The sequence below is a fragment of the Trichomonas vaginalis genome, chromosome II (genome assembly GCF_026262505.1).
Source record: "Trichomonas vaginalis G3 chromosome II, whole genome shotgun sequence".
Taxonomy (NCBI): domain Eukaryota; phylum Parabasalia; order Trichomonadida; family Trichomonadidae; genus Trichomonas; species Trichomonas vaginalis.
Window position 1 is genome coordinate 23,106,949 of NC_067204.1, and position 13,873 is coordinate 23,120,821.

General features: G+C 32.6%; 6 protein-coding genes across 6 annotated transcripts, besides 3 other annotated features; 3 read left to right on the forward strand and 3 right to left on the reverse strand.

Moving 5' to 3' along the window:
* Positions 1–188: 188 nt before the first annotated feature.
* On the reverse strand, positions 189–1,082 carry TVAGG3_0594720 (proteasome regulatory particle assembly; the record flags this gene model as incomplete). Its single annotated transcript, XM_001312948.1, has 1 exon — positions 189–1,082. One exon carries the CDS (start codon positions 1,080–1,082, stop codon positions 189–191), a length of 894 nt encoding a protein of 297 aa, XP_001312949.1.
* A 273-nt stretch (positions 1,083–1,355) lies between these two features.
* Positions 1,356–1,502, reverse strand: TVAGG3_0594730 (proteasome regulatory particle assembly; the record flags this gene model as incomplete). The annotated part of the gene is made up of 1 exon (XM_001312949.1): positions 1,356–1,502. One exon carries the CDS (start codon positions 1,500–1,502, stop codon positions 1,356–1,358), a length of 147 nt encoding a protein of 48 aa, XP_001312950.1.
* Positions 1,503–1,564: 62 nt separating this feature from the next.
* Positions 1,565–2,760: a mobile genetic element.
* Positions 2,761–3,939: 1,179 nt separating this feature from the next.
* On the forward strand, positions 3,940–5,466 carry TVAGG3_0594750 (DNA polymerase delta family; the record flags this gene model as incomplete). Its single annotated transcript, XM_001312950.1, has 1 exon — positions 4,132–5,220. One exon carries the CDS (start codon positions 4,132–4,134, stop codon positions 5,218–5,220), a length of 1,089 nt encoding a protein of 362 aa, XP_001312951.1.
* Positions 5,467–5,580: 114 nt separating this feature from the next.
* On the reverse strand, positions 5,581–6,349 carry TVAGG3_0594760 (protein serine/threonine kinase protein; the record flags this gene model as incomplete). Its single annotated transcript, XM_001312951.1, has 1 exon — positions 5,595–6,263. The coding sequence occupies one exon, from the start codon at positions 6,261–6,263 to the stop codon at positions 5,595–5,597; it is 669 nt and encodes a 222-aa protein (XP_001312952.1).
* Positions 6,350–9,130: 2,781 nt separating this feature from the next.
* TVAGG3_0594770 (chaperonin family) lies at positions 9,131–10,804 on the forward strand (the record flags this gene model as incomplete). The annotated part of the gene is made up of 1 exon (XM_001312952.2): positions 9,131–10,804. One exon carries the CDS (start codon positions 9,131–9,133, stop codon positions 10,802–10,804), a length of 1,674 nt encoding a protein of 557 aa, XP_001312953.1.
* A 78-nt stretch (positions 10,805–10,882) lies between these two features.
* Positions 10,883–11,009: a mobile genetic element.
* Positions 11,010–11,170: 161 nt separating this feature from the next.
* Positions 11,171–11,195: a mobile genetic element.
* Positions 11,196–11,601: 406 nt separating this feature from the next.
* Positions 11,602–13,503, forward strand: TVAGG3_0594800 (AAA-family ATPase family; the record flags this gene model as incomplete). The annotated part of the gene is made up of 1 exon (XM_001312953.1): positions 11,611–13,503. The coding sequence occupies one exon, from the start codon at positions 11,611–11,613 to the stop codon at positions 13,501–13,503; it is 1,893 nt and encodes a 630-aa protein (XP_001312954.1).
* Positions 13,504–13,873: the final 370 nt, after the last annotated feature.

The window sequence follows — 13,873 nt, forward strand, 5'->3', positions numbered from 1 at the left end:
AACATTCAATATTTTCCGATTTCATTTCATTTAATTCTTAGTCAAAGTGATCAGAATTGTTTGGAATCGGAAATAATCACACATAAATTGGGGAAGAGCAAATATCATATAGTATGAAGTCAAATAATTATTTTTTCGGGATGCGTTTATTTGAATCAATCAAATATGCTTTGATCATATCATTTCTTTTATTCAATAGCACCATGCGAAACAAGAAGTTGGATTATTTCTTTGTTTTTATTCCATTTTGCACAACTAAGAACTGAGCATGCATATTTATTTTTTTCATTGATTTTTGCACCATGTGAAATAAGAACTTCGGCTGTTTCTTTATTATTATTTTGTACTGCACGATAAAGAGAGTTTTTTCCGGATTTATCTTTTTCATTGATTTTTGCACCATGTGAAATAAGAAGTTCGGCTATTTCTCTGCTATTATTTTCTGCTGCTATATGAAGAGCAGTTTGTCTATCTTGCTTTTTTTTATTGATATTTGCACCATGTGAAATAAGAAGTTCAATTGTTTCTTTACTATTATTTTGTACTGCATAATGAAGAGCAGTTTGTCTGTATTTATTTTTTTCATTGATATTCGCACCAAGGGAAAGGAAGTATTCACAAAGAGATGGATTATTAAACATCGCCGAAAAAACAAAACATTTGTCTATATCATTAGTTTGATCGAAATTAACTAAAAATGATTCAAGATTATTGTAAATTCCGCATTCATTTAAATGGATCATAATATTGTGTTCATTAATCAAGAATGTAACAAAATCAATGTTGTGTGAAATAATTGCATATTCCATACATTCTTGATTTGGTTTTTGATATTTCAAACATTCACTCATGATCTCTTGATTTCTGCCTAAAAATGAAAATTCTAGACATTTTTTAGTTATTTTTGAGTCAAATTTCGTTCTTAATAACTTGAAACAATCAACTGCTCCATGATAGCAACATAATTCAAGTAATGAATATCCTTTCCTAGAGTGTGGATATAATTTGCTTTTAAGTTTTTGATCTTTATCAAATCCATCTCTTTCTGTAAATGAGATGAATTTTTCTTTGTCATTATTCATAATTGCTTTGTAAATTGTATCTTCTGTATGAATATCGAGATTTTCTAAATTGACATCTTCATAATCATAAGACTTATTTATTTTAATTCCATATTCTTCGTAAAACAAGTAGGTGGAAATTTCGACTACACCACTGACCTCTTTCACTTGATAATCATCAGATATGAGTTTGGCAAGAAATAAATATGACTTTGTATAACGATTATTATACGGAATGATATTTAAAATATCTCGTATTATTATTTTGGGAGGATATTTATATGAATCAATCAATTATGTTTTGATCATTTTGTATATCTTGATTAATTCTTCTTCATTTTCCGTTTTTAACTGATACATCGCATTAAATGTATCGATGTAGTATTTGTGGCTACTTCGGAATTTAGTGTATTTATCTGGATGAACGTCTTGCTCAGACATAAGAAAATTCTAATTCTTAAGAATGCTAAAAGTTCTGAAAATATGCATTCTTGCAAAAAATGGAGTAGGGGTAATTTTAGCTAAAAGTGACACACCTGTAAAAAGTGACACGCCCGTGAAGGGTGTGATTACCGATCGGTAATTTCGACAGTTTAGAATTTAAAATTTTTTATGGAACTGTTGCGAATTTCATAAAGAATTTAAGGAATATAAGCAAAGATTTGAATCAAAATCTTAGACCTAAGCCGATCGCTTCGCTCGTGGCTTCCGCGAATTACAGATCAGCAAAGATTTGAACCAAAATCTTCGAACTAAGCCGATCGCTTCGCTCGCGGCTTTCTTTATTATTTTAAATTTGCATATTTCCATCAAAAGTTCATAAGGTAAAAAATTTCGTTTATATTATTGCAAAATAAAATCTTCATTATCAAAATAATATTAAATGATAATATAATATAATTTATAAACAACTATTATTTAATAAAGTTTAATTGCCAAGGTTCATCTAATTTTTTGATTTTTAATGTTTTATGAATTTTATTTATCATGTATATATCTAATGAAGATTATATATGTAGAAGATAAGTACCTTAATATGTACGTAAATTTTAATGAAATTTATACAACATTATAAAAATTTATGAATAAAAACTTGATATAAAATAACATTTTTATTTTTACTAAGAAAAAAAAGGTTTTTGATAATAAATTTATTTTATTTCGAAAAAGTAGCAATAATCGTAAAAGGGTATTGATAGGCTTGCTAAAGTAACTAATTTTAGCTGTCAAATACTTTTGTATTTTGAAGTAAATTAGTATAAATTTGTTTTTACTTTTATTTCGAAAAAGTAGCAATAATCGTAAAAGGGTATTGATAGGCTTGCTAAAGTAACTAATTTTAGCTGTCAAATACTTTTGTATTTTGAAGTAAATTAGTATAAATTTGTTTTTACTTTTATTTCGAAAAAGTAACAATAATCGTAAAAGGGTATTGATAGGCTTGCTAAAGTAACTAATTTTAGCTGTCAAATACTTTTGTATTTTGAAGTAAATTAGTATAAATTTGATATTATTTTAACTCCCTTTGAAAACCTCAATTTTCCATACAGAGGGAACGGGAATAGCATCCAATATTCCCTGAGAATGGTTGCGCATTCTCAGTTCCCTCTATATTTCGAACGAAGCTCTCATCGGTCTTTTTTTTTAATACTAAACGTTTTTTTTTTCCTGTCACTTTTAGCTAAAATTTGGGTTTGCCATTTTGTAAATCAAACTTTCATATATTTTGGGCACAAGAGAGGATAGTATAATACAGTTTTTATGACTTTTAACGATTTACTCAATTGAGCATTATTTGCACATCAAATTGATGCCAATTATTGGAACTATTGCACGTTATATGTATTTAGAGGAATGTATGTAAGCTGTATGATTCTCGAAAGCGTTTATAAGGAAGGGTAATTTAGAAATGAAATTGGATACTCTTAAAAGAACTTTTTAGTCATTAGACACTGAGTTATGCCTATTAAAAACCGAAAACTCATACGATTATAATAGGATTTCAGTAATTGATGAATTTTCAATTAAAATATAGGGAAAAGCCAAAATTTTGTGGGAATATGTGTTTTTTAATCTACGTTTGGATGTTTTAAAGATTGATGATTCCAAAAATAACCATGCTTCAGTTTCATGGATGAAAAATGTACAACTGAAGCATGGTATTGCACTAATCATTCCTTCTTACAATAATATTATGGTGATAATGTCTGCATATGATAGTTAGAGCATTGAAAATTGTGAAAAAATTTGATAAGTTTCGAAAACTAATTACAGTATGTTCGAATATATTAGAAGTCAACAACATTTGATACCATTAGCTGTAAACAATCAATAATAATTGATTGATGAAAATCGATATCAATATTGTAAATTTTCGAATCTATTTTGACTGAAAGCGATTGCTCTAGACACCTGGAATGAAGTTATCCTTGGTGATTTTTTCCAAATTTTTTCTATTTTTGAAGATGTCTAAATAACTTCCTAGAAAATGATAATGATTTTTACAATTCTCGATTTTTTTTGGAAAATTGAGGTTAAAAATCTTAAAAAATTAAAATTAATATAGAAACAAAGCAAGTTTATTGCATTATAAATCGATTATATCATTTAATTTTTGTTAATCTAAAAGCTTTCTCTTAAACTAAGCCAATTATACGCAAAAATAAATAATTATTTTTAATTGTTAAATACTAGAAACTTATCTTTCAAAATACACTCATAAATTGAGAATTTGTAAGTTATGTACATTGTGTTTATACCATACTTCCATTTACCAAGATTATCTTAGATATCAGGTTGATATCATCAAGTTATTTCTTTGATTTTGATAATTTTGTAACTCCACCCAAACAATATGAGATATTTTTATTATATTCCTGGCTTTACAAAGAATGGATTCATAAAATTCATAATGAATTTGTAAATCCAATTCCATAAAGATGCGTCTAACAAGACTAACGCATCAAGTAATTCTAACATTTTATTGGCAATAGCCTCATATTTTATATTTGTTTTTCAAGGAATGCAACATACTTTTACATGCTTGGATAGATTTAGGATCCTAAATCGTATGAGTTATCAGAATTACTATGTTTTTTATCAAAAGAAGCTCGATTATGCACGATCCAAGCTCATGAATCAATTAGAACTTCCATTTTTGTTTTCGCTTCAAGATGCTCCAAAAAACACTAGATTTTCTATAGTAGGCTTTATTCATATTGATGGCAACGATAAATATCCAGAAATTAATTTTAAGAATGATCAATCTCGAAATGGGAGACAAATATATCTTGAAGATTCATCTGGAAGAGTTAGACTTATCGGTGACTTTCCATTTCCAATAGCTTCCAATATTTGTGTTGGAACAACAGGGGTTTTGACTTTAGAAGGGAATTTGCTCTTTGATAAAATAATGCTAATGCCGAAGCTCTTAATATCTAATTCAATTGTGCATCCTCAGGTTAAGATAGCATTGGTTTCTAATTTATGCTTGGGATCAAAAAATTTTGATCTAAATTCCGGAAATAAGCTTATAGAATTCTTAAAATCTTGCGATTTATGCATTATAATTGGAAGCATCATGGATAGCAATGATTTTCCTGAGTTTGCAAATGCAGAAAATGATTGGAAAGAATGGGTAGAATTGATTGATCCATCATTGATAGAGAACTTTCATTCATTTTTTGGTGAAATAGACACACGTTGCATATTAATACCAGGATTTGGTGACCCAACAGAGTCAGTAATTCCAATTCAGCCATTTAATCCTGCATTTATATCACCATTAAATATGGAATGCACCACAAATCCTGGTTTAATCAATATCGATGGAATGAAATTATTGGGAATGACAGGTAACATCATTGATAAGATAGATTGCGATCAATTAAGTTTCCATGAAAGACAGAAAATGATCTTGTCATGGAGATATATAGCACCAAGTTCACCTACAAGAATTCCATGTGAAGTTTGCGAAAAGGATATTTTATCATTAGATTTTATGCCACAGGTATTTGTTGCAGGTGGATCACAAAACTTAGAATACAGTATGGCTGATGATACACTTGTTATTTCAATACCAGATTACATAACCAGTCATTCAGCAGCTTTACTAAACGCAGAATACAACGAAGTTAGCATCATTAATCTTATGGATTAGCAAAATTCAACAAGATCTACTAAAATTTTTCCTAAATCACATTATTGTTCAGATAATGTATGGAATTAATAAGACATATGGTACTACACATGCAATTTATGAAGGAAGGATCAGGAAAACACCGACATTTTCCTTAATTTTCTTCATAATTTCAGATATGGATGCAACAATCAAGCATCATATTTTGAAAATATATTCAGTTTTGCATGTTTAATATAATTTGAGAACGAACAGACAAAAATAAACCGAAATTTTCGCTTATATTTCGGTAGCTTTAATTGTCTTTAAAAATTCTTTGTATATATATCAAAATAATCACATACAGTTTTATAATACATGATAAAAAAGATAAAAACATGAAAAATGTAGAACAATCATTCCACAAAAGTTTCTAGAGAACGAGAGTTAGTTAAATGTATTCTAGAACTTCCACGGTTGAAGGCCAAATGAGACTTGTAAATAGAACTATCTTTTGATCGAGGTTTAATTGCTAAATTTTGAGATTTATGCATATTATTATTCAGTCCAATGTTTTCACCAGCGTACTGCTTAAAATAAGGCATTTCAAGAAGTTCTGCAATTGTGGCCCTTTTATGGACGTTCACTTCTAAGCATCTAGACACAACTTTTCTAAATAAAAGGTTATGGATTTCATCTTCAGCGTAAATACCTGCTTCAATCATCCTTTGAAGGCTTAACTGATCATTTGAATAAAAAGGAAACGTTCTAGTAGCCATGTAATACAATGTAACACCTATAGACCACACATCGGCAACAAGAGGATTGTATTGGTCTGCTGAAAATATTTCTGGAGCCATGAACATTCTTGTACCTTTGAAAACATGACATAGTTGCTTGTTCTCGTAAAGTGTACTAAGGCCAAAGTCTGAAATTTTTAAGCGGCCATAGTGATCAATGAGGAAATTTGCAGGTTTAATATCTGAATGTGCTATATTTCTTTCATGGCAAGCTTTGATGGCGTATAAAACTTCATAGCTATATTTGTATAACTCTTCATCAGTGAATTCTGGTTTTTCAATCATTAATTTGTTTAAATCTGAAGGGCAATATTCAAGAACGAGGTAAAGAAAGCCTTGGAATTTAAAATACTGATAGAAACTTACTAAAGTACTCACAAAATCTAGATTGAGAGGCGGTCAATGACTTTTGAGGGGAAATTAACGCATGGAATTTAATATTATTTAGGTTGATATTCTTGCTTATTATTTCAGAAAAAAAAATCTTAAAAATTTCAATATGAAAATTGAAAGCAATTCAAAAAAATTGCTAACATGTAAATTTTAATATCCTATGCATAATTTCATATTTTGAACATTTTTTATTTTTGTTTAAAACTTAAAATTTTGCGAATTTAATATAATTTATAAAATATAATACGTATATATATTTAAAATACACTAAATTTAATTGTTAATTGACGTTTTTGGGAATGAATTTTATCAAAACATGCCTGAATCCGAAAATTTGAAAGAACGAATTACACAATCATATATGTAGAATTCAAAATACAAACTTAAAGATTGTATACGTTTAAAATTATTCAGATTGTGTTTGATTTCCACTCATTCTGTTTCTTTTGAACTCTAACACTAACATTTCATGATGATTACATGATCCATTTATACATGGTTGAATTGTTCCAGATTCTACCAGAAAATCAATCCAAATTTCTCAATGCATTCATGTTGATTGGACAAAATTTAAAATTTATCAGCCTGTTTCCAGAGAAACTCATATATTCCCTAATGAAATGTAATTTTTGCTACATTTATTTCAATCAAATTTCAAAAAATTGACTGCAGAGCTTGAAAAGGTGATGAATCATGTTGTTATTAGATGTACATATTAGATTTACTATTTCCAAAAAAATGCTCAAATTTGAATAGTTTTTAGAAAATTTGGAATTACACTCCTTAAATTATATATAATTAAATGTTTAAATTTTATTTATTTTTCCCTTTTAATTTTATAACGTGCTCTATCAAAACTAACCTCTCAATTGAAGGCCACAAAATCTAAGTAGTGAGGGTACACAAATTTTATATGGAGTACGGTTCAATTTTTGAGAGCCTCACTACTTAGATTTTGTGACTACCTTATATTAGGATCGTACAAGGATTTTAGACATTGAATTTCTGAATCATTAAACATTGACTCGGGAACTTTTTTTAATGCGAAATCTGAACGATATTTATCTGAATGAACGAGGTAAATGGTTCCATAACCACCTTTAGCAATGGTATCAACAACAGTCAATCCAACATTCTTTAAGAATTCAAGTTCTGTAATATCCATGCCCAAAATGGGTATTAATTTTTTTTTTCAGAATTGTATACGATCTAAACAAATTGAATTAATTGAAAAGTAAAACAAATTTAGATAAATGTATGTATTGGTATGATTGCGAGACATTATTAAAAATATCTGTAACCATTGTCAAGAACGTTTGAACCATCATGGTATTATATTTTTATTGTGAAAACACGTTACCATTATTAAATGTGCATATGAGTAAATTTTAATTGATAGAAAGAATTTCATTGAAATATACCTTCTCAAATATTTGTGAGTTGCAGAACTTTTCTTTGAAAACCAAATATAAAAATACATTTATACATAGAAATCTGCATTTTTCACCTAAAAGTTATAAAGAGGGTTAGCCAATGAATTAAAATTCTGAAAAGTGAAAGGGGACTACCCATTATTTATTCTCATTATCGTGGCTCTATTTCATCGATAATAGAAAATTATGTTTGCGTTCTTTGAATATAACGTCATTATCAACAAGTTTCCTAAGACCCTTTAAGTTGTATAATTCCTTTATTTCAACATTATTATTATTATTCATTAGATTGAGTAATAGATAAAGGAGAAAGATGATCTTACCATCAATTAACTATTATAACAGAAGCCATTGATGACGCAATGTTCTTTCTAACTTCATCATATTTTCATTTATATATTTTTATAACTAAAAATTCGATCAAATTTCTCGCCACCTGTAACTGATCTAGGTATTCTTCCTTAAACATTAGATTTTCATTCATACTCTCTCTATTAAAAATAATAAAAATACCAATTATTATCTTTTGACAAGTTAAAGATTGTAACCCAGATCGCTCAATAGCATTATAAATATCCCATCTGATAAAATGAAATTATTATTTAATCAAATTCTATATTTAACAAATTTTCTAATAAGATTGCTTAATTTTATGACATTCTGTAGATCTGGTCGTTGTTTCGCTTGTGTTGAGTGTTAAAGACTTTCTCTTTATAAATCTTTTTTTTTATTTCAATTTAGCATGTGTTTAATTCTAAAATTATATCATAAAAGTCCGACCTTTCATTGGGTATATATGTCGGAGTCAACTACTCTTGAAAAGATTCATTGAGACATTGCCTATGCAATTTTAAGCGTAGCTCAAGAATAACATGAATTCACCATGCTCAAGATACTTGAATTTTCAAGGTGTTATTCTTGGGTAAGCTATTTAGTGTCAAAAAATAAACGAAATCAAATGCATATTAATCCCCACAAGCCGCAATATCATACGGGTTTGGAAGGGAAAGAAATCTTTTATAAAATAAACGCATAACTTAACTTGAAATGTTGAATCTATTTTTAATTCTTTTCTTAAAACGGTATTTTTATTAATAATATTCTTTTAATAAGCTATACAAGCATATATTTGGGAAAATTCCTATAAGTGAGGTGACACCAAAAAAATATCAAGAGATTTGTTTAATCTTAGATAGTTTTCGAAAATATCATCCCATAATATATTTATTTTTAGTGAAGAGAAATGAAATCAGTATGTGGTCAGGATACTTTAGTAGGACGATAGGCGAATTGTATGCCCGTTTATTTTTTGGTCAAGTAATATATATGCAGTCACCAATTATTGTCCTTAACCAAACGCAGAAGCGCGAAAACGGTCGCAAGGCCCAGCTTTCCTGCATTCAAGCAGGAAAGATGACTGCCGACATCATTCGCACTTGCCTTGGTCCACAAGCAATGCTCAAGATGATTCTCGACTCAATGGGCACACTCGTTATCACAAACGATGGTAACTCCATTCTCCGTGAAATTGATGTCGCTCACCCAGCTTCTAAATCACTTATCGAACTTGCACGTGGCCAAGATGAAGAAGTTGGCGACGGCACAACTACAGTCGTTGTTCTTGCCGGTGAGATTCTTGCCGTCCTCGAACCACTCCTCAAGATGAACATTCACCCACATGTTATTGTTGCTGGCCTTCGTAAGGCTCTTGAAGACGCTCTCGCTCATCTCGAGAAGATCAAAGTACCAATTGACAACACATCAGACTCTCAGATGCTCAGTATCATCAAGTCTGCTATCGGAACAAAGTTCCTTGTCAAATGGTCAGACTTAATCGCTAAGCTTGCTCTTGATACAGTCCGCCTTATCCGTACAGAAGATGGTTTCGTAGATCTTAAGCGCCAAGTCCGTATCGAGCGTATCATCGGCGGTGAACTCGAAGATTCCTACGTTATGCACGGCGTCCTCATCAACAAGGATGTTGTCCATTCCCACATGCGCCGCCACATCGACCATCCAAAGGTTTTAATCCTCGACAGTGGTCTCGAGTACAGGAAGGGCGAATCCATCACAACCATCGAAATTACAGGCGAGAACGACTACGCAAACATTCTTGCCGAAGAAGAACAGCAAGTTCGCCAGATGTGCGAAGCAGTTATCGCTACAGGTGCTAACCTTGTTGTTGTCGAGAAGGGCATCAGCGATCTTGCCTGCCACTACCTTGCCGAAGCCGGCATCACAGCTCTCCGCCGTTTCCAGCAAGTCCAACTTGATCGTATCGCCGCATGCACAGGCGCCACAATTGTTACACGTCCATCCGAAGCTACAGAAGCCGATCTTGGTACCAAGTGCGGTGTCTTCGATTGCCGCAAGATCGGTGATGAATTCTGGTCATTCTTCGATGAATGCGAGAATCCAAAGGCCTGCACCATGGTTCTCCGTGGTCCATCCAAGGATGTTCTTCTTGAAATGTTCCGTATCATGGACGATGCCCTCAAGGTCGCCCGCAACCTCATGAGCGAGCCATCCTTGCTTCCAGGCGGTGGTGCAACAGAGATTTCCGTCTCCACAGCACTCAGAGAGAACTGCAAGAAGCTCGACGGCATCGAGCAGATGTCATACGAGACAGCCGCTCTCGCACTCGAAGTCATCCCACGTACACTCATCCAGAACTGCGGTGCTCCGACTATGAAAGTCCTTACCCAGCTCAAGTCAATCCACGCAGCAGATCCATCTAAGGCATCTATGGGTATCGATGGCATGACAGGAAAGATCGCAGATATGGCAGAGAAGGGAATTTGGGATACATTCTCAGTTAAGGCACAGGCTTACAAGACTGCCTTCGAATGCGCTATCTCCCTTCTCCGTGTCGATGACATCGTCAGCGGTATCATCGCTCGTGATGAGAACGGTAACCCAGTCAACAAGAAGAGTGTCACAGAGAAGCTTGATGAGAATACAGCTGCAGCTCTTGCTGGTCAGAACCCACAAGGTCTCTAAAATATTATGAAATCAAAATAATTTTTATAAAAATAAAAATAAGAGAGGAGTTTTTATTACCTTTTTTTATATAATTTTTAAGGGAGCACTTACGCCCCTATGACATGACCTTCAATCTAGATGTTTAAGGTTAGTTTTCAATGGCGCTTCACGCCGGTTGTCAGATATTTGAATTAAAGTCAGGTGGGCGTAAGTGCATCCTTAAGGGTGCACTTACCACTTTCTGACACGTTCAGATAATATCAACATATCTTTATTTTAATAGCAAAAGAGTATAATAACCATTTTAGGAATAAAGCAGTGATTTATAATAACTTTTTCTCAATCAAAAATATTAGCTTTTTATCATAGAAAATTTGGATATAACAGAAATTGGTAAGTGCACCCTTAAAATATAAAGACTTTTAGAACAAGGAGAGTAGAGTTTTTGGTGCCAAAGCTGATTTCTTTCCATTTTGAAACTGTTACATATACATTTAAAATATTCCTTGGTTTTTCAAACAATATATTGAGTTTTTAAAAGAGGCATTCTATATCATGTTGTGGATATAAGACTTCAAGTAGATAATAAACAACAAGTTGGGTTAATATGAGATTAGAAATTCTATATGTCTGTGTCACCAACAGTTGAATGAAATTATTGTTCTAAACAATCCAAGTTAAATCTAAATGGGAGCGGTGCTTATTCTACGAAATGATTAATATATAAAATCTATGTTTATTAAATCACTGAAATTGTTTGAGGAGTGAGAGAAAATTTTGATGTCTTTTATAAAAAAGTGACAAATTTTAGAGATTTTAGATTTATGAAAGGAAAACCATTCAAACAAGCTGATGCTTTTCCATATTTCAAGGAAATGTCAGAAAAGAATGGTGGGTACATTGATGTTAATGCAGTTTTTGAACAATTAAAGCAAGATCATCCTGAATTTACACTCGATCTCCAGAAAGTTACATCATACGCAGCAAATTACGCCAGAGACAATGGATGCAAAGTTGGGACAAACAAATTAGCTCCAAAGAAAGAACCAAAGCAAGTAGAAAACGAATTTACACCAGTTGAACCACAGTTCACATTTGCTGATGTCGGCGGACTTGACAATCAGAAAATGGCAATCTACGGCTACTTATCACAGTTCCTTGGCGCTCGTGCTCTTCATAAAAGTATCAATGTTTCTCCAATTTGCGGTATTCTACTTCATGGTCCTTCAGGATGCGGAAAAACTCTTTTTGCTGAAGCAGCTGTTGGAGAATTCGCAAGTAACGTCAAATTTTTCAAAACATCCGCTACAAACTTCTTCAGCGCACAAGGAGGCCAAGGAGAAGCTAAAATCAGAGCATTATTCCAAGCAGCAAGTACATCTCCCAATTCTGTCATCTTTATTGATGATATTGATTTATTATCCGGAAACAAAACATCGCATTTAGCCGAACAGCTTGCCCAATGCATGGATAACTGCATTACCAGCAAAAACTACGTTTTCGTTATCGGTGCCACTCATAAAATCGAAAAATTACCAAAATGCATCCGAAACACCGCAAAATTTACGAAAGAGATTGCTATTGGCATTCCAGATAAAGAAGGTCGTGCCGCCATTCTCCAAGCTCTCATCCACGACGTTAAAAATTCTTCAGATGTGAACATCGACCAAATTGCGACCGAAGCAGAAGGATACGTTGGTGCAGACCTCAATGCCTTAGTCAAAGAAGCCGGTTTCCTTGCTGTCCAGCGCGCAATGGACAACAATCAAGAAGACACCGAAATTACGAACCAAGATTACATTTCCGCTATAGATCGTGTTCAACCATCATTACGCCGTGAAGGATTCACCACCAACGTTGCTCCTGTCTCATTCGACAAGATCGGCGGCCTCGAGGATGTCAAGAAAGAGCTTAGCACTGCAATTATTGATGCCATTGTGATGCCAGACATTTTCAAAGCTTATGACCACAAACCAGCATCAGGAATCATTTTGTATGGACCTCCTGGCTGCGGAAAGACATTGTTGGCAAGGGCAATAGCACATGAAGCATATAGAGCAGCATTCATATCAGTTAAAGGTCCAGAACTTCTCAACAAATACTTAGGAGAAAGTGAATCCGCCATCAGAGGAGTTTTTTCTCGCGCGAGAGATTCAGCACCATGCGTTATTTTCTTTGATGAAATTGATGCGATATGTCCACGCAGATCCGATGATTCATCGAACGCCGCAGCCTCACGTGTTGTTAACCAGTTACTTACTGAGATGGATGGACTTGTAGGAAGAGGACAAGTCTTCGTTATTGGCGCAACAAACAGATTGGAACTTGTTGATGAAGCGATGTTGAGACCAGGAAGATTGGATAAGAAAATAGAAGTTCCTAAACCGGATTTCAACGGAAGATGCGATATTCTTCGCAAGAAATTGGAAAGAATAGTTTGCAAGAGGGATGATATCGATGTTGAAAGGATTTCTGAATTAACAGATGGTTTCAGTGGTGCAGAAATAGATGCGTTAGTTACAGAAGCCGCTGAATTCGCAATAAACGAAATGAAGAAGAAAATTAAAGAAGATTTACCAGAATGCAATGATCCAACTGAAATTAGCAAGGTTATTGCACAGCGTATTCGTGAGTTGTCTCCTGATCAATGGTGCCCTGTAACTCAGGAACACTTGTTAGCGGGAAAGGATAAAATTATTGCCAATATGAGAAAATAAAAATAAATATTTATATTTTTAGAGTTTTTAGAAAATAATAATTTTTTTAATCATTATATTTACTATATAAGTATACTGTCCTGTTGTAATATTTGCAAAAAGCCATCAGAAAGTGATGTTGACAGGATGTTATTGCTGGAGATACGTTTTTTGACATTCAAGCTTTATTACACAATTTTCGAAGGTCAAAAGTTAATTTTTTCGGTCAGGAAGAAGTAACTGCAAATCATTACATAGTGCCTAATAAGGCTGTTGTACATTTCTGCTGTTAAAATAAAGATATATTGATTTTTTAAAAGCATGTTAGATAGCGGTAAGTGCACCTTTAAAAGGAACTTTTTTAAAATCAATCAATCGATATAAAAATTTT